Source organism: Canis lupus, chromosome 8 (assembly GCF_003254725.2).
Source record: "Canis lupus dingo isolate Sandy chromosome 8, ASM325472v2, whole genome shotgun sequence".
In the NCBI taxonomy this organism is placed as follows: Eukaryota; Metazoa; Chordata; class Mammalia; order Carnivora; family Canidae; genus Canis; species Canis lupus.
Genome location: NC_064250.1, coordinates 39,908,110 through 39,926,446, shown reverse-complemented (window position 1 = coordinate 39,926,446; position 18,337 = coordinate 39,908,110). Strand labels below are relative to the sequence as shown.

Below are 18,337 nucleotides of genomic sequence, written 5' to 3'. Positions count from 1 at the left end.
GCCAGGAAACCAAATTATAAGGAATAAAGCCCATTCTATGCTATTCAACCTAGTGTATTATATAACTCTTTTGTCTCTGCAAAAACGTACAGATCTACCAAATGTGATCATCTATCCCAACTGACTTTCTTCGTAATTTTGATTCCAGGCCCACAGAAGTTAAGTTTTCTCAAGGTAGAGAGTTACTCTAAAAAATATGTAGGTTTCTGAATTTTAATCCACTGAAATAAGAGAATTCTTTCTATTAGAAACAAAGGAAATAAGTATTCTAAATTCCATGAAAAGTATATAAGGTCATGTGCTTTTTAGATTATTAACTACCTACCATAGGGTATAAAACTAGTTTATAAACTACCATTAGAAAAATTACTGTTTAGTGAATAACTACTAATACAAAGGAGGGCTTCTCAATGAGCTTTTAAATCTCTTGTTAAAACTTAACAAAATTCCAAAATAGAGATTATTATTACCATTTTACATCTGAAAAACCTGAATATCAGAAAGATTGTAATCTTTTAAAAGACCATTTAGTAAGTAGTATACTTGAGATCCAAATACAGATCTGAGAAACTCACACTCCTTTCATTTCACCAGACTGTTCCTTTCTAAACATACCCAATCTCTTACCCATAAGTCCCATTTCAGCCCCAAGTCTAAGCTGCTTCAAGGAGGCGGACTGATGAAAACATGGGATAGCTGAACATGGAGTAAAAGCATAAAACAAGAAGAAATGAAAGGTATAAAGTATATAAATATTTATAAGCAAAAAGATAAGAATAATATCAATAATTGGACTTTGTCTTACTTTCAGAGCATGTCAATACCCACATGCAATATGCATAGCAATTTAGAGATTAAGAGAGACAAGAGCTAAAAATGAATACATCTTCATTCACACAAACTTTTGGTCAGCAAATTTTGTATAAGGGGCCAGACAGGTTGAAAATATTTTTAAATTTTTAACTATTTTAATTACAATTAAAATGGGACACTGTCAAAACTTGTGGGATGCAATTTAAAACTGCTTAGAAATTTAAAGCATATATTAGAAAAGAAGCAAGATTTAAAATCATTGATATAGGGGCACCCGGGTGGCTCAGGGATCAAGTCCCTTTTCAGGCTCCCCATGGGGAGCCTGCCTCTCCCTCTGCCTATACATAGTCTGCCTCTCTGTGTCTCTCATGAATAAATAAAATCTTTAAAAATAAATAAATAAATAAAATCAATGATATAAAATTCTTCCTGAAAAAGTTTTAAAAACCACAGCAAAAACAAAAACAAAAAACCATACATGAAAAAGAGATTATAAGAAATTATCAAACTAAGAGAAGAAATCAATAAAATAGAAACAGACATATGATTAGAGAAAAAACAAAATAACAATCAAACTACTTCTTTGAAAAGGTAAATGAAATTGATAAACTCTTAGCAAGGTAAAAGGAGAAAACACATTTAATATCAGGAATGAAAAAGGTACATCACTACAGGTATTACAGGTATGGAGAAGAAAATTAGAAAGGCATTATGAACAACTTTATGTTTATACATTTAAAAATGTTGATAAAATGGACACATTCCTTGAAAAACACATCTTACCAAAACCGATATAAGAAAAAATAGAAAAAAAAATAGAAAACTGAATGGGCCAATTTCTATTGAAAAGATCAAATTCAGAATTTAAAACCTTACGTCATGCCCCCTTTCACTCAAACTCAAACCTTGCACCCTTCTCAAGAGACTCTAGACCCAAATAACTTCACTGGTAGAATTCTAACAAAGATTTAAAACAGAATGAGTATCAATTTTATACAAACCCTTCTAGAGAATAGAATTGGCCTGTATAACCTTGCTCTAAAACCCAAAAGACATCATAAGAAGGAAAAATTATAGGTAAACATGTCTTGTTAACACAGAAAAAAAATTCCAAAATACGACAAGGACAAACTTAACCTAGCAATATATTAAAAAGTTAGTAAAAATTTCAGGGAGATAGCAGCTGTTTGTCAGACTGGGAGGGCTAGGAATCTTCACTACAAATCTTTTTTTTTTTTTTTTTTTGACTACAATCTGAGAAAGATATTCTCACACAGGGGAGCAGTATTGCCCCTAAGGACAAATTAGATACTCTTAATAGCATAAGGAATAACAGATGCAGCGTTGCAAAAATAAAAGGCACATATGTAAGGTAAGGTTAAAGGTAGATGGCAGGTGTTCTAAACATTCCAAACCACTCACTTGCTCTACGAATATAAGTACACTCTTTACATGAGAAATGGGCAGTTACAGAGAAGAGAGCCTAGAGCAAATTTTCCAATCAACCAATAGGAACAAAGGCATCCCTCATTTTCTAATACCAGCTTCTCAAACAGAAGAAGTAAGATATGACCTGTGAAACATTATGTCAGTTTCCTTTCTACCCATTCTGTGTCCATGCTTCTGTTGCTCCAAATTTTTCCAACAGAAGACTCGCGCTTTGGCTCTAATCCATCTGGGAAATTTACTACATAGCTTAGAAAAACAGAGAAAGCCATAGATTAATTATACAAATCCCAAGAAGCAAAGATTCTGTGAACAGTAACTTCACATTATTAAAGGTTGAGAGAAAACAAACATGAAGTATAGAAAAGCATTCTTATAGGGTAGCAGGCTGAGAAGGTGATTACCTCTAAATTTTTAAAAGAATGTTTTACAAAACAAGTACCACATGCTTACCTAAAGTGCTGGCAATTAACAAGTAAAAAAGGGATGTCTGGGGAATGCCAAATAAGAGCATACAAGAAACATGAGAAAATAAGTAGATGTACCTTGATTCCTGAGCAAAAAAATTCAACCACTAATTTTAATCGAGGTCAGTATCACCTCATGTCTAGATTTAATACTATATTTCCAAGTTAATTTCATTGCAGTGAAGCACATACCCTAATTCCATCTGAAAATCTAAATCTTACTCAACCATCTTCAATATGTCATTCCTCTGCTATAAACCCAACCACAAATAACTCTATCAACCAAGTCTAAACCAAACTCTGGCTATCAGGACCACAATGATTTGACCTAGTCGATTACTTCTGAAGATGAGAATGGTAGTTTAAATATGGCCACAAATTCTTTGCAGTTTTTCCCTGTGTTCCCTGAATATGGAATGTCCCTTTCACTTGCATACACTAACAGAATATGGCAAAAGTGTGACTTTTGATACTGGGCCTCAAAGGGACTTACAGTTTCTGTTCTTTCCCTCTTGGAATACTATTACATAAGAAACCTGAGCCATCCTGCTGGAGAAGCCACATGTAAGGGTCCTAGCTAATCATCAAACACGTGAGTGAGGTCATCTGGACTCCCTTATCACAATGTAGTAGCTGCAAGAGTGACCCCAGACTAGAAAAAACAACCAAGCTGAGAGCAACCCAAATTAAATAATCAAGGAAAAAAAAAACTTTGTTTTAAGCCACTGGATTTTTACTCTATTATATATATAATGTATATTATATACATATATAATTTATATTTACATATGCATATAAATTTAATTTTTTATATCGAAATACAATTTTAAAAAAGAATGCAAAAATAAGAAAACAAATTTTAGTAACAAAACCCAATTTTTTAAAATTGACAATAGGGGCACCTAGGTGGCTCAGTTGGTTAAGCATCTGCCTCTGGCTCAGGTCCTGATCCTGGGGTCCTGGGATAAAGCCCCACATTGGGCTCCTTGCTTGGCACAGAGGTGGTTTCTCTCTTTCCCTCTGCCCCTCCTCCCAGTTGTGCTTGTTCTCTTTCTCTCTCTCAAATAAATAAATTAATTAAGTAAGTAAGTAACAAATGTGAACAGATGCCTCACTAAATTATGGCAATTAATAAGCATATGAAAAAAATGTTCAACATCATTGTGGAAATGCAAATTGAAACTCAGTGAGATATTACTACGTATCTATTAAAACAGCTAAAATATAAAAAACATAACAGCAAATGCTAGCAAGAGGAACTGGAACTCTCAAGCATTGCTGGTGGGAATGCAAAATGATATAGATACAATGGAAAACATTTGGGCAACATCTTAAAAAATTAAACAAACACTCAAATGACCCAGAAATCCCATTCCTAGACATTTACCCAAGAGAAATAAAAACTTATGTTCACACAAAAACCTATAGAGCAAATACTGTAACAGCTTTGTTCATAATTGCCAAAAAACATCTTTCAACTGGTCAATGTGTTAAAAAAAAAAAAAAAAAAGACAACAACCCTGAGATACATCCTTACTATGGAATACTACTCAATATTAAAAAGGAATTAAAATAATAGGAAAAAGAAAAAGACTACCAATCCACACAATAACATTAATGAATCTCAAGTACATGATAAATGAAAAAAGCCAGACTTATAAGGCTGGCTTATTCTATTTATATGATGTATTTTAGAATCAGTATAAAATACAGAACAGGGCAGCCCGGGTGGCTCAGCAGTTTAGCGCCGCCTTTAGCACAGGGCATGATCCTGGAGACCCAGGATTCAGTCTCGCATCGGGTTCCCTGCATGGAGCCTGCTTCTTCCTTTGCATGTGTCTGCCCCTCTCTCTCTCTGTTTCTCATGAATAAATAAATAAAATCCTTTTTTAAAAAAAGAATTGTTTTAAAAAAATACAGAACAGAAAAAACTTCAGTACCAGGGACAGAAGGTAAGGCTAGAATCTGATTACAAAAGCACACAACAGAATTCTGGTGGAAGGTAGAATTTTTCTAAAATTTAACTGTGATGGTAGTTACAAGACTCTAAACATTTGCTAAAATTTATAGACCTATATGCTGAAAAAAGTGAATTTTATTGTATAGAAATTATTCATCAGTAAGTCAGAATTAAAGACTAAACACACACACAAACAACCCCCCAAACATTGTACTTAAACATTTGCATCCCTCAGAATAATGATTAATTTTTCTAAATGTGTAATTCAATCAACAAAATTAGCAAATTTTAGCTAGAGGATGAGTTATCTACTTTTAAAACTACTGTCCTAACTCTTGAACATTGTAATTTCAGGCTTCTGGATCACTCTCCTCCAATCCAATCCATATTCTTCATCCCAAAGAAATGACCTAGATTTGCAGACATATGAATTACTCCGTTTAGCTTACAAACACATTGTCATCTAAGAAAAAGACATAGAAAACTGGGTACAAAATGTTATAATGAGAGGGAAAAAACACCAACACCCATAGCACTTCTACTGTTCTTCCTTTTATGCCAGGGCTCTAAAATGCAATCCCTCTGGCTGAAACACAAGTAGCCCTACTGGTAAAGTTGATGGACGGGTCTGAAGAGGTTTTCTTCCCTAATGAGGGAAAACAAGAACTTATTTATTTTCCTAAAATTATCTATCTATACATAAAAATGGACTTGGTCTGTTTTCAGATTGTATTTATGATGATATTACAGCACTGTCTATTACATACCATCTCAACTCTTACAAGTTGTCTCTACATTTGAATGCAGTAGTAGAGAATTTAATTTCAACACAAAAGAATACAAAGAAAGTGACTTAACAGACACAAAGATTGGGGTGCCTGGGTGGCTCAGTGGTTGAGCATCTGCCTTCAGCTCAGGGCATGATCCCAAAGTCCTGGGATCCAGTTCCACATCAGGCTCCCTGGAGGGAGCCTGCTTCTCCCTCTGCCTCTCTTTGTGTGTCTCTCATGAATAAATAAATAAAATCTTAAAAAAAAAAAGAAGACACAAAGACTAGTCTGCAGAAGAAACTACTATTATTAAAGGCAAGCTTCCTTTCATGCAAAAAAAAATAAGACACTTGGCAGTCAGAAATAAGCCAACTGACATCAGTACTGAAGTTGGAATGAGGAGAAAAATAATTATTTATGAGCCTGAATTGTTAAGAAGCAAAATCTTTTCCAAGGACCAATAATCCCAGGATGTAGAACAAGATTTTACTATAATCAAAGCATACTCCAAAACCAACTAGAGCAGTAGCTATTCTTAGTGATCTCCTGCATGACACTTTTAGTTGAGATTTCTGAATCACTGACTTCTCTCTGGTTTCTCTTCAGAGGCAATACACCTTATCAGAGTCCAGGCTTTTGAGGCATACCGCCAGGATGCAGGATACTCCACCACTTGTGAAAGTATAACCTTGGGAAAAATTAAATTCCTTAATACTGCTTTGATTCCTCATCTGTAAAATGGTTATGAAAACAAGTATCAGCATCTCATAAGGAAACTTATGAAATTCAAAGAGATAATCCATGCAAAGTCCTTGGCATAGTACCTGGCACAATAATAGCTATTACTAACCTCTAAATTATCAATCTTTGATTCTCATAACAAATGACTGAATGAGACTACAGAAAGATCACCTTCTCTGTGATACTCCCAGGTCCCCACCCAAAAGGAAATAAAATGATATATAAATCCAGGAAGTTATCTGTTCACTTTTTAATTCCTGGTTACTTTGCATTTTACCACATGGTACTACTAAAAATGACAGGAATAACTTTTCATTCATTATGTGAAATTCTTAACATCAAGCACTGTCTTCCAGAGAACATAAAAGGGCCAAAAATAATATTATGGTAAAGAAAAAAGTTGAGAGAAAAGTAAATTCTAAAGAAAGTGCAAAGGCAGTAGTGGCAGGGAGATGAAGGAATGGGAGGAGAGAAGTCTTCTCTAAAGCCCCTAAAGTATGTGACACTGCCAACTGTATTCGTCCTTCACAGAATGCTCCTCAGCTTCACCAATCTAGCACTTTCCTTCTCTTCTTCCTCATCTACTCTGAAGGCTCAATGCACAACAGGATGTTTTCATTTTCCACTCCTCAATTTTTTTGTTCTCAAAAAGAAATGAACTCTGTCCTCTTTTTCTCTACCCTTGGGGTCACTTACACCTCTAGAGTAATGAGAACTCAAATCTTCAAACTTTAGCTTGAGAAACAGCAAGCACTGAATACATAATCACCTTCATATATAAAACAGAGGATTTAGAATTAAGGAATTACTTGTTCCCTGAAAATACAAGATTTTATTCTTCCAAACAGCTGATGCCTTCTAACATACATGTCACATTTTGTAATAAACTAGAAGTAGCAACAGTAACAATTCCCTAGATTCCATATCCAGTTGTTTTATTCAGCAATGAATTTTTCTTTCTTAATTTTAATAAGTTAAAGATTATTATCTCAATTATTATAAATGTCTATTATTGTCCATATAACAAAAAGTTTAATATGCACTAATTTAAATCATACAAAGTTTATATTTAATGTATCAAAATTATTAAAATGCTGAAGATAACTACTAGTGAAATACAAAAACAAATTAAATGGCATGGTTTTTCTATATTAAAATTCATATGCAAAATAAGATTTGACACCATGGAGAAATTATGTTAAATATATAGAGCTATCATTGTTATAAACAGTATCTCACTAAAATATTTAAATTTTTGCATAAATAACCTACCGGAGAGATTCAGCCATTCGCCTCAAGTCTTCATTTTGCTGTTTTAAACGTTCAAGCTTTGCCAGAATCTTGGACAGTTCTCGGCTAGAGTGATCAGGGTGGTCATTATCTCGTACCAAGTGACCACCTATATAAAATAGCAAGGTCCCCCAGGCAAAAAGAATGAGCATAATCCAACGCCAGGAACCAGTCCATGGCCGCATTTTCAGATTTTCAACTCACTCTCCTGGCTTCCTGGAGCTCAAAGAATTGAAAACATCATAACTCTGTTTCTAGCTAGTGCAAAAGTAGTAGCCTTCTGTTGTTTCAACACATGATGCTTCAGACTTGGTGTCTCTGGTAGTCCTGTAGTGAATCTTTCAAAGAGATCCTCCTGGTGGTATGAGTAGGAAGCTTTATTGTCCTGTGCTTCATGGACTCTACATGCTGTGGAAAGAGTAAGAAATATATTTAAATTATTTAGAATATGCAAAATAGCATATGCAGAGATTCATGGAGTTAAATGAAACACATTGGTGTTGAATGGTCCACAGGGTGGCAAATAACTTAACAGCCTAATAATAAGTAAAAAGCTAAAGCTTTTATGTCTACATCACCCATGTAGACCAGGGCTATACCAGATAAATTAATTAGCTCTAAGCTTGAAAGTCTTCTAAGTGCCATCATAATTCTTTTTTCTTATATCATTGTGCAATAGATAATACACAGAAATCAAAAGATTATCTTTAATGAACAATCTAAGCCAAACAAACATATTCAACCACATATTTTGGCCCAATGTTTCCATGATCCCAAACAGAAACATGTTCTCATTCCTAAAAGATCTTGATTTCTGGGACACCTGGGTGGCTCAGCGGCTGAGCGTCTACCTTCAGTCCAGGGCGTGATCCTGGAGTCCCACATCGGCTCCCTGCATGGAACCTACTTCTCCCTCTGCCTATGTCTCTGCCTCTCTGTCTTTGTGTCTTTCATGAATAAATAAAATCTTTAAAAAAAAAAAAAAAGATCCTGATTCCTTCTCCCTCCATCTCACTGCTCAGCTGATATTACACTACTTAACTCTGCATGTGACAGGCAAATTGTCACTGATAAATTCTAAAAGTGACATGCATATTAACTAAGCAAAGGTTATTGCAGCCATTAAGCAGCTGGTAACCACTCCAAATATCACAAGCAAAGGTTCATTATAGATTAAACTAGATTATCCCTTCCTTGAATGTATTAAAAAATACAAACATTTGCATCCTAAGTCTCTACCAGTTATATCTTAGTCACTGCGCATCTTAAGTTTCACATGCACATGCTTTCTCAGGCTTGGCTGCAGGTTTCATTTGTCACTTCATCATTAGACTTATAATTCCCTTTAGAAACAAAACCATTTTTTCCCCCAAAGAAAAAATTGTAGGCAAACATATAACTTTAACACCATTTGAAAATTCCAGAGCTATATAAGAGAAGTCATATCTCCCTCCAGCCACAGAGTTCCTTGTAAAAAAGAGAAAAGATGAGAAATAGTTTTTATATTCAAGACTAAATGTGATAGGCACTTGAGCATTAATGAAAGTTATTAAAAACTAAACAGAAAAGTTGGGAGAAAAGTTGGAAAAGAGGCTTCAAAAATTACTACAGAGTTGCTATTTTCCTACTTTTGAACCTCAAATTTCAACTGTTTTTAAGTGGCCAAGTATTCAAAGAAAAGTAAATCTCTTCAAACAAGTGTTCTATTTCCTTCCTACTCCTACACTATTTTCATCATCGTTAATGGTTTACACTAGTTAAAACATACAACAAAAGGAATTGTACTCACTGAGAATTGTTTGAAAAACAAATAGAAAAGCAATAATCAAAAAGAAAATTGGGTGTTTTCTCTGTTTTAATAACTATGTTTAAGCCTACTGAGAACATTATTTTTAGTGACTCCACTGTTCATTCTTGTCTCTCTCAAAATTCTTTCTCAAAATCCTGCTCCTCTAATCTCAGGTTACCTCATCCATTCACTAAAACATAAGAATAATTAAGGACTACTCAACATCTCAGGCCAAAGATCAGTCATAAGATGTCTACTTTATTTTGCTTTAATTGGAGTTCAATTTGCCAACGTATAGCATATTACCCAGTGCTCATCCTGTCAAGTGCCCTCCTCAGTGCCAGTCACTCAGTCACCCCAACCCCCCGCCCACCTCCCCTTCCATCACCCCTTGTGTTCGCTTCCCAGAGTTAGGAGTCTACTTTTCATATGCAGAAACAATGCAGATATTCAGGGCTTCCTGGTTAAAAAGCAAATTAAAAAAACAAATCTACTCTTATGCCCTAAGGATGGATTTAATTCAGTAAGTTAACAAAAGAAGCTACCCATTAACATTTGAGTTAATAATACTGTTTGTGACAACATATACAACAATATAAATTGCTGTTTTAACATATGCTGAACCTATAATATAGTCCAAGCTATACCAGTAAGATGTTACATTTTTAAAAATATTTTATTTATTTTAGAGAGCGAGAGAGTGCACACAATTGAGTGGAGGGGGGTGCCATGAGGGAGAAGGAAAGAATCCCAAGCAGAATTTATGCTGAGCACAAAGCTATGCAAGGCTTGATCTCATGATCCTGAGATCATGACCTGACCTGAAACCAAGAGCCAGATACAAATGGACTGAGTCACCCAGGTGCCTCAAGGTATTAAATGTTCTAATCTTTCCCTTCATAGCAAAAGTTAACTTAAAAAATATAACGGTGATAAACAAAACATAGCTTTCTTACAAGAATCATTTAAATAATAAGTAATAAAAAGATGTGCTATAACATTTTATTAAAATTACAATAAAAATTATAATACTCAAAGCCAGCAAAAGTATAACTCAAATAGAAACAAAAGGCTATAGAAACATAAATTTTGTTATACAAAATACTTTAAATTCTTATAAACTACCATCAAAAATAACCAAAATATTAAATATCAAAATATTAAATTACTACATATTACATGAATTGTAAGAATGCATTAAAAATTATCATAGGAGCAAAACAAGGCCATTTTCTTAATTAATAGCACCAGCCTATTGTTTGAACGATGTCTGTCAAAATGTAAACTCCATGATTTTTATCTATTTTGTTTACTGATGTATCCCAAGTACTTAGAGCAGTGTTCGGCACTTGTAGATACTAACAAAATTTTTTAATAAATAAGTGAATGAATGAGTGAAGGATGTCATACATGGTATATGCTAGTATGACATATGATGCAATTCATGCACATCAACTTCAAATGCATTTTATGCCCCCCTTAAGAAAGCAAATCTGAATGTATAAAGTAAAGCAGTACTGTACCATGAGGAAAACAGTTCAAAAATAAGTCATTTATAAGCTTTAGGCTTTACTATTGTCAACATATACCTTATAAAACACCCCCAAATAATCAAAATAAAATGGTCTAAAAGGCTATAACATCAACTTATGGTTACCTTTCAAAATGAGAAAATAATTTCTCACTACTTTGTCTTATTTTCCTCACCTAAAAGATTCATTTTGCAAAGACAATGGGATGACTGAAGAAAGTATGTATAGATCTTGATATGAAAGCCACTCTATTTATTTGTGAAAGAATTAGTGAAAATATTTCAAATTTATTAGTAAAAATATTTCAACATTAACTACATGAGTGAATTTCTAACTAAAATTTATATAGTAGTGTTTGCTGAGATTTCTTCTAGGAGTGGGTTGTTTCCTTTAAAGTTTTGATAAATTCATTCCTAAGATTCACATACCACCTTTCATCTGCAGAATATATATATACACACATATTATATCATATATATAATAATATGTATATATATACACACATATATTTGAAGAATATTAAATGTGAATAATAATGTGTATATATATACACACACACACACATATATTTGCAGAATATTAAATGGACTGAAATATGTCAGACTTCCTTCCACAAATTTATTTAATGATACTACTTTTTTTTTTTAAGGTAGTAGGTATTTAAATGATTCTGGGGGATGTTTACAGAGATTCTTTGGGTCATATTTGCTTAATTCTCTGAAACAAAAAAATGTATGTAATTTTTCAAAGTAATTCCTTTAATCTGAAAGCTGAAGTATATAATCAGTAAAACTGAGAACTTTAATAAAGTTACTGTGAGGCTGAAATGATGTTAATATATATGTTCTTACTATAATGCTTGGCATATGAGATGTGCTCAATAAAAGGTAATAGTATTTTAATGCTGATAAGATATGGAAATTAAATATATTGGTAGTAAAATAGGCAAAGCCTGGACTAGAGACTTTGTTCTGCTACGTCACAGCAAGGTAATCTCACTGAAGTTCAATTTCTTTATCTATTAAATAGATATAATGCATACTACTTCTCCCATGGGATACTGAAGAAGCTTAGATAAAATGTGTGGGAAGCAGTTAGCATACTACTAGCAAACTGTTACTATACTACATATATTAATGTTGGTATGTTATTTTATAGACCCATTTATAATATTTTGTTAATTTATACACTATGTATTATTATAGGCAGTTTCTAAAATGACTACCAATGATCCCTGTGTCCTATACTCATGCCCTGTGGAATCTATTCCTCCTGAGTGTGGGCTGGACCTAGTTGACTTGCTTCTTAAATAGAATACAGAAAAAGTGATATGATTTCACTTCTGAGATAAGGTTACAAAAGACTGATACTTCTATCTTGCTCACATGTTCTTGTTACTTTGATGCTGCCATATGAAAAGACTCATGAACTACTGGGACTTCATCAAGATAAGAAGCTTTTGCACAGCAAAGGATACAGTCAACAAAACTAAAAGACAACCTACAGAATGGGAGAAGATATTTGCAAATGAAGTATCAGATAAAGGGCTAGTTTCTAAGATCTATAAAGAATTTATTAAACTCAACAGCAAAGAAACAAACAATCCGGAGTTGGTGAGTTGGTGGGTTGGCGGGTGGTGGTGGTGGGGGGGGGGGAGGGCTCGGGATCAGATTTCAAGACCGGCTTGGCCGAGACCTCTCCTCCCCGGCGTGGCTCCAAGTGTTTATTACAACGGAAGAAATCAATAATTTCAAGACACCAAGCAAATTATCAGAAAAAAAAGAAATCTGCATTATGTTCAACTTCATGTATAAATATTCCTGCCTCTCCATTTATGCAGAAGCTTGGCTTTGGTACTGGGGTAAATGTGTACCTTATGAAAAGATCTCCAAGAGGTTTGTTTCATTCTCCTTGGGCTGTGGAAAAGATTAACCCTAAATGTAATGATCATTACCAAAGTATGTATCAAAAGAGATTAATAGATGAAGCTAAGATTTTGAAAAACCTCCATCACCCAAACATTGTAGGTTATCGTGCCTTCACTGAAGCCAGTGATGGTAGTCTATGTCTTGCTATGGAATATGGAGGTGAAAAGTCTCTAAATGACTTAATAGAAGAATGAAATAAAGACAGCCAAGATCCTTTTCCAGCAGCCATAATTTTAAAGGTTGCTTTGAACATGGCAAGAGGGTTAAAGTATCTACACCAAGAAAAGAAACTGCTTCATGGAGACATAAAGTCTTCAAATATTGTAATTAAAGGTGATTTTGAAACAATTAAAATCTGTGATGTAGGAGTCTCCCTGCCACTTGATGAAAATATGACTGTGACTGATCCTGAGGCCTGTTACATTGGCACCGAGCCTTGGAAACCCAAGGAAGCTTTGGAAGAGAATGGCATTATTACTGACAAGGCAGACATATTTGCCTTTGGCCTGACTCTGTGGGAAATGATGACTTTGTCTATTCCACACATTAATCTTCCAGATAATGATGATGATAAAGATAAAACTTTTGATGAAAGCGACTTTGATGATGAAGCATACTATGCAGCTTTGGGGAGGAGGCCATCTCTTAATATGGAAGAACTGGATGAAACGTACCAGAAAGTAATTGAACTTTTCTCTGTATGCACTAACGAAGATTCTAAAGATCGTCCTTCTGCCGCACACATCGTGGAAGCTTTGGAAATAGATGTCCAGTGATCCCCGCATATTCATGACTACTGCCTTTACATGTGGCTCATGTATAGAACTGTTCTGTTTACTCTAATACACTATAGAGTTACTATGATAAGCTGTAATTATTAGACTTTTTGGAAGTGACCCACTTTAGGACCACAGCGCCTAGTTAACATTTAAACAGTTGTATTTGTTAATATGCTTCTGATGATAAGCATTTGAGATTATAGGTTTTCTTTTTTTTTTTTTTTGAGATTATAGGTTTTCTATTAAGTTCAGGAAACTAGCTACTTATGTATTTGAACAGTTTATATATATATATAAAACACTAGCAGTAATACAATGCTATAAACTCTATGCATAACGTTAATTTGGATCGAGTGACCATCACTTTTACTGTTTCTCAAATATTATTTTAATGGATTTATTGAAATTAGCACTTTGTGCCATACAAAAAGAAGTCTATGTTTGCTTATCTTTTAAGCCATTTAACTTTTTCCTGGCCTTTTTTGGCTGATGTGCTTATTATGAAATATGGTCACCAGAAGCTGAGAGAATATGGCTCACAAGACTAGCTTCCTGGGTATTTAGATGTTTTTGGTTAAGGCTTATCTTGCTCTCTCCATTCTCCCCAGGTCTTTGGCTTTTGCTTTATTAGATGTATTTTCTGTTTTGAAATATTTTTTTTATTTAGTAATCTATATCTTAAGCATTTTGTAGTTCTGGCATAAAAATAAAATCCTAGTAGGATGATATAGAATAAAGGAGACTTCAGTTACCAGAAAAAAAAAAAAAAAAAAAAAGAAACAATCCAATCATGAAATGGGCAAAAGACACGAACAGAAATCTCACAGAGGAAGACAGACAATGGCCAACAAGCACATGAGAAAATGCTCCGCATCACTTGCCATCAGAGAAATACAAATCAAAACCACAATGAGATACCACCTCACACCAGTGAGAATGGGGAAAATTAACAAGGCAGGAAACCACAAATGTTGGAGAGAATGTAGAGAAAAGGGAACCCTCTTGCAATGTTGGGAATGTGAACTGGTGCAGCCACTCTGGAAAACTGTGTGGAGGTTCCTCAAAGAGTTAAAAATAGATCTGCCCTACGACCCAGCAATTGCACTGCTGGGGATTTACCCCAAAGATACAGATGCAATGAAACACTGGGACACCTGCACCCCGATGTTTATAGCAGCAATATCCACAATAGCCAAACTGTGGAAGGAGCCTCGGTGTCCATCAAAAGATGAGTGGATAAAGAAGATGTGGTTTATGTATACAATGGAATATTACTCAGCCATTAGACACGACAAATACCCACCATTTGCTTCGATGTGGATGGAACTGGAGGGTATTATGCTGAGTGAAATAAGTCAATCAGAGAAGGACAAACATTATATGGTCTCATTCATTTGGGGAATATAAAAAATAGTGAAAGGGAATAAAGGGGAAAGGAGAAAAAATAAGTGGGAAATATCAGAAAGAGAGACAGAACATGAAAGACTCCTAATTCTGGGAAACGAACTAGGGGTGGTGGGAGGGGAGGTGGGCGGGGGGTGAGGGTGACTGGGTGGTGGGCACTGAGGTGGGCACTTGATGGGTTGAGCACTGGGTGTTATTCTGTATGTTGACAATTGAACACCAATAAAAAATAAATTTATTAAAAAAAAAAGAAAAGAAAAAAAAAAAAAAACCCCTGTGAAATGGAACCGAATCTGTCAACAACCATGTAATTAAGCTTAGAAATGGATTCTGTACCAGTCAAGCCTTAATGTGACTGAAGCTTGGTCCACATTTTGATCTCAGGCTTTTGAAAGACCACAGCCAGAAGATCTAGCTAAGCCATGCCCAGATTCTTGACCAACAGATAGATAGTAACTGTCTTAAATCACTTAGTCTTAAGGTGATTTGTTATATAACAATAGATAATTAGTATACATGCCTACTTCCTACTAGGGCTGAGTGCCTGGTCTTCAGTTCATGTGTTATTCTTTCTGTCCCCAGCAAGTTGTACAAAGTCTAAGGCACAGAGCAGGCATTCAAATGCCAGACAGAATTGAATCTTAATCATACTTTCTTATGCATCCTGCTAACATATCTTACAAATACTTTTTATAAAATTTTACTCAATTATAAAATTTTTTTATAAAATTTTATAAAAATTAAACTCAATTTAGAGCAAATAAGAAATTCGATAAATGCCTTTAGACTTCCAATATAGCATTAAACTAATAATTACAATCTTATTTATTTAACTAGGCTAGAAAACTTAAGTATTTAGAAAACCTGTTTTCAGAGATCGGGCAATAGCCAGACAAGACTGTGATGCCTGAGATAAGGTAAACAATCAAAGGTAAGTCCTATAATCACTCCAGTCTTTTGCCTAAAATTTACTGAATACCCACACAAAAGTGGAGGACCCATGCAAAGCACAGCTGTCTTCCTAAAGTGAAAAGATAAAGTCTAAGAAGTTTAAGGGAGCGAGAATCTACAAGTTAGCATATTAAAGAGGAGGGTGCTGCCCAGTGAAAACGATCTAAAAATGTGCATAGGTGAACCTTTAGTCTTTGGCTGGATACTAAGCTCTGCGTGCATAAGATTTCATGAGGCTGCCAAAGAACAATTATCAAGAAAAGAAAAATACGAGCTAACTGAAAAGTAACTATCTCTCAGAGACTGTTTGAAGGGGAAAATCTATGAGTTCCAACCAAAAACAATGAAAATGCCGCAAAGAAAACCTGGTGCATTCAGTAGAAAGGCAAGAAATAAAACACCTTAGAAGTTAGGGTTAAGTAAGCCCTAGAGCAGGGATCAGAAAAATTTCTCTAAAAAGCAGGATAATAAATATCATAAGTTAGTGGGACACATAATTTCTATCACATATTTTTTATTTTTGTTTCTTTATAGCCTTTTAAGAATGTAAAATCCCATTCTTCACTCAAAAACTATACAAAAACAGGCTATGGACCAGATTTAGCTCATGAGCCAAAGTTTAATGACTCCAGCCACAGAATTAAGATGAGGCTAACAAAAACTATAACAAAATTAAAAACAAGCTACAAAAGGATCAAGGTGATCAAAAAGTAAATTACATGCCTATTCAAACAAAACTCAACATTCTTTTGAGAAAGACAACAAAATAAACTTCACACTCTCCATCAACTAATCAAAAATATAAAGAATATTGAGACAGATCATCTTGTGATGCAGCCATCCAAAGACATGGTAAACGCTAAGGACAGACTAGAATACTGAGTAATCTTAGCACTCCAGGCCCCACACTAAAAATGAGGTAGCAGTATTCCACTACTCTAAGAATTTTAAGTCTCTGACTCAATGAAGGTAGCAACTTGTAAAAACAACAACAAAACAAACCCAATTCAATCACTGAACATAATGACTCAATTCCCATTCATACATAAACAAATAGCCTCAAAAAAGAAAGGTACCCATTTCTGAGCATAAATACTATTCACCTCAGTCTTTACTACTCTGTAATTATAATGTCTGGCATGCAACAAAAATCCTGAAACACATAAAAAAAAAAAAAAAAGCAAGATATGACAAACCGTTTTCAAGAGATAAAACAAACACCAGAGCCAGACCCATAAATAAACTGGATGTTAGACCTATCAGACAGAAAATTCAGAATAATTATAACCAATATATTGAATGTGGACAACACACGTGAACAGATGGAGGATTCAGCAGATAAAATACCAAATTAACAAAAAAAAGACCAGAGGACCTTCAACAGGCTTACCAGAAAACTAGATAAAAGTGAAAATTGATCAGTGAACATGATAGAAGGCTGCCAGATTATCAAAATAAAACTCAAAGAGAAAAAAAAAAGACTGGAAAAAAAGAGAAGGAACTCGAAATCTGTGAGAGGATTGATTATCAAATGATCTAACACATATATAATTGGAGTTACAGAAAGAGAGGAGAGAAAATAAGGCAAAAAATATATTTTAAAACATGTTAGCTGAGAATTTTCTAAAATCAATGAACAATAAATCACAAATCCAAGAAATGCAGAGAACTGCTGGAAAGGTAAATTTAAAATGTAGGTAAAGCTGCTGAAAAACAAAGAGAAAATCTTGCAGGTAGCTGGGGAAAAATTACATACTGACAAAGAATGAGAACATAATTCTTATCAGAAACAAGTCAGCCAGAAGACCACAGAGCAACATCTTTAAAGTACTGCGGGGGGTGGGGGCGGGGGAATGGAGAGATGGAAGTGGAGATAATTTTATAGCATGGTTCACAACTTATAACTAGTGAAAATATCTTTCAAGAATAGTTGTTTCTGGGGGTGGGGTGAGGCTGAAAAATACTTTGTGCCAGCAAAACTGCACTACAAAAAAAAAAGAGTAAACTGAAGTCCTTCACATAGGAGAAGTATGATGCCACACAGAAATTTGGATCTACACAAAGAAATAAACAGCACTGGAAGTGGTAAAATCTAAAGAAAATAAAAACATATTTTCCCTAACTTAATGTCTAACTCAAAAAGAGCAATAACGTATCACTAGGTTTATGAGTCTGTAGAAAATATGACTAAACACAGAAGGAGAGGAGGGAAAAAATGGAAGTACACTGTAGTAAAGTTCTTATAGTACATTAGACTGATAGCTCAAAAATGTATACTGTAAGCCCTAGAACTGCACTATCTGCTTCAATAGTCACTAGCCGTATGCAACTACTTAAACTAGAATTAAAAGTAAAAATTTGTCCTCAGTCACAGTACCAACATTTTTATTGTTCAATAGCCACTTCTGCCTATGGCTACCATTATGAATGGTACAGATATAGAACACTTCCATCATCTCATTAAGTA

The 18,337-nt window shown here is 34.5% G+C and overlaps 2 protein-coding genes across 15 annotated transcripts in view; one reads left to right on the top strand and one right to left on the bottom strand.

The window, feature by feature from the left end:
* FUT8 (fucosyltransferase 8) overlaps positions 1–18,337 on the bottom strand; it is a 301,256-nt gene that overhangs the window by 139,721 nt on the left and 143,198 nt on the right. For 13 of the 14 annotated variants that reach the window (XM_035720216.2, XM_025443649.3, XM_035720221.2 and 10 more), the window contains one exon: positions 7,470–7,895. In XM_035720216.2, coding sequence (XP_035576109.1) covers positions 7,470–7,672 — 203 coding nt within the window. In that variant the 5' untranslated portion in view covers positions 7,673–7,895. Of the gene's footprint in view, positions 1–7,469; positions 7,896–18,337 lie in introns of those variants that run through there. The other variant, XM_035720232.2, reaches the window with a different exon arrangement.
* LOC112657618 (lymphokine-activated killer T-cell-originated protein kinase-like) lies at positions 12,464–13,868 on the top strand. The gene has a single exon (XM_035720233.2). It carries the CDS (start codon positions 12,988–12,990, stop codon positions 13,510–13,512), a length of 525 nt encoding a protein of 174 aa, XP_035576126.1. The 5' UTR covers positions 12,464–12,987; the 3' UTR covers positions 13,513–13,868.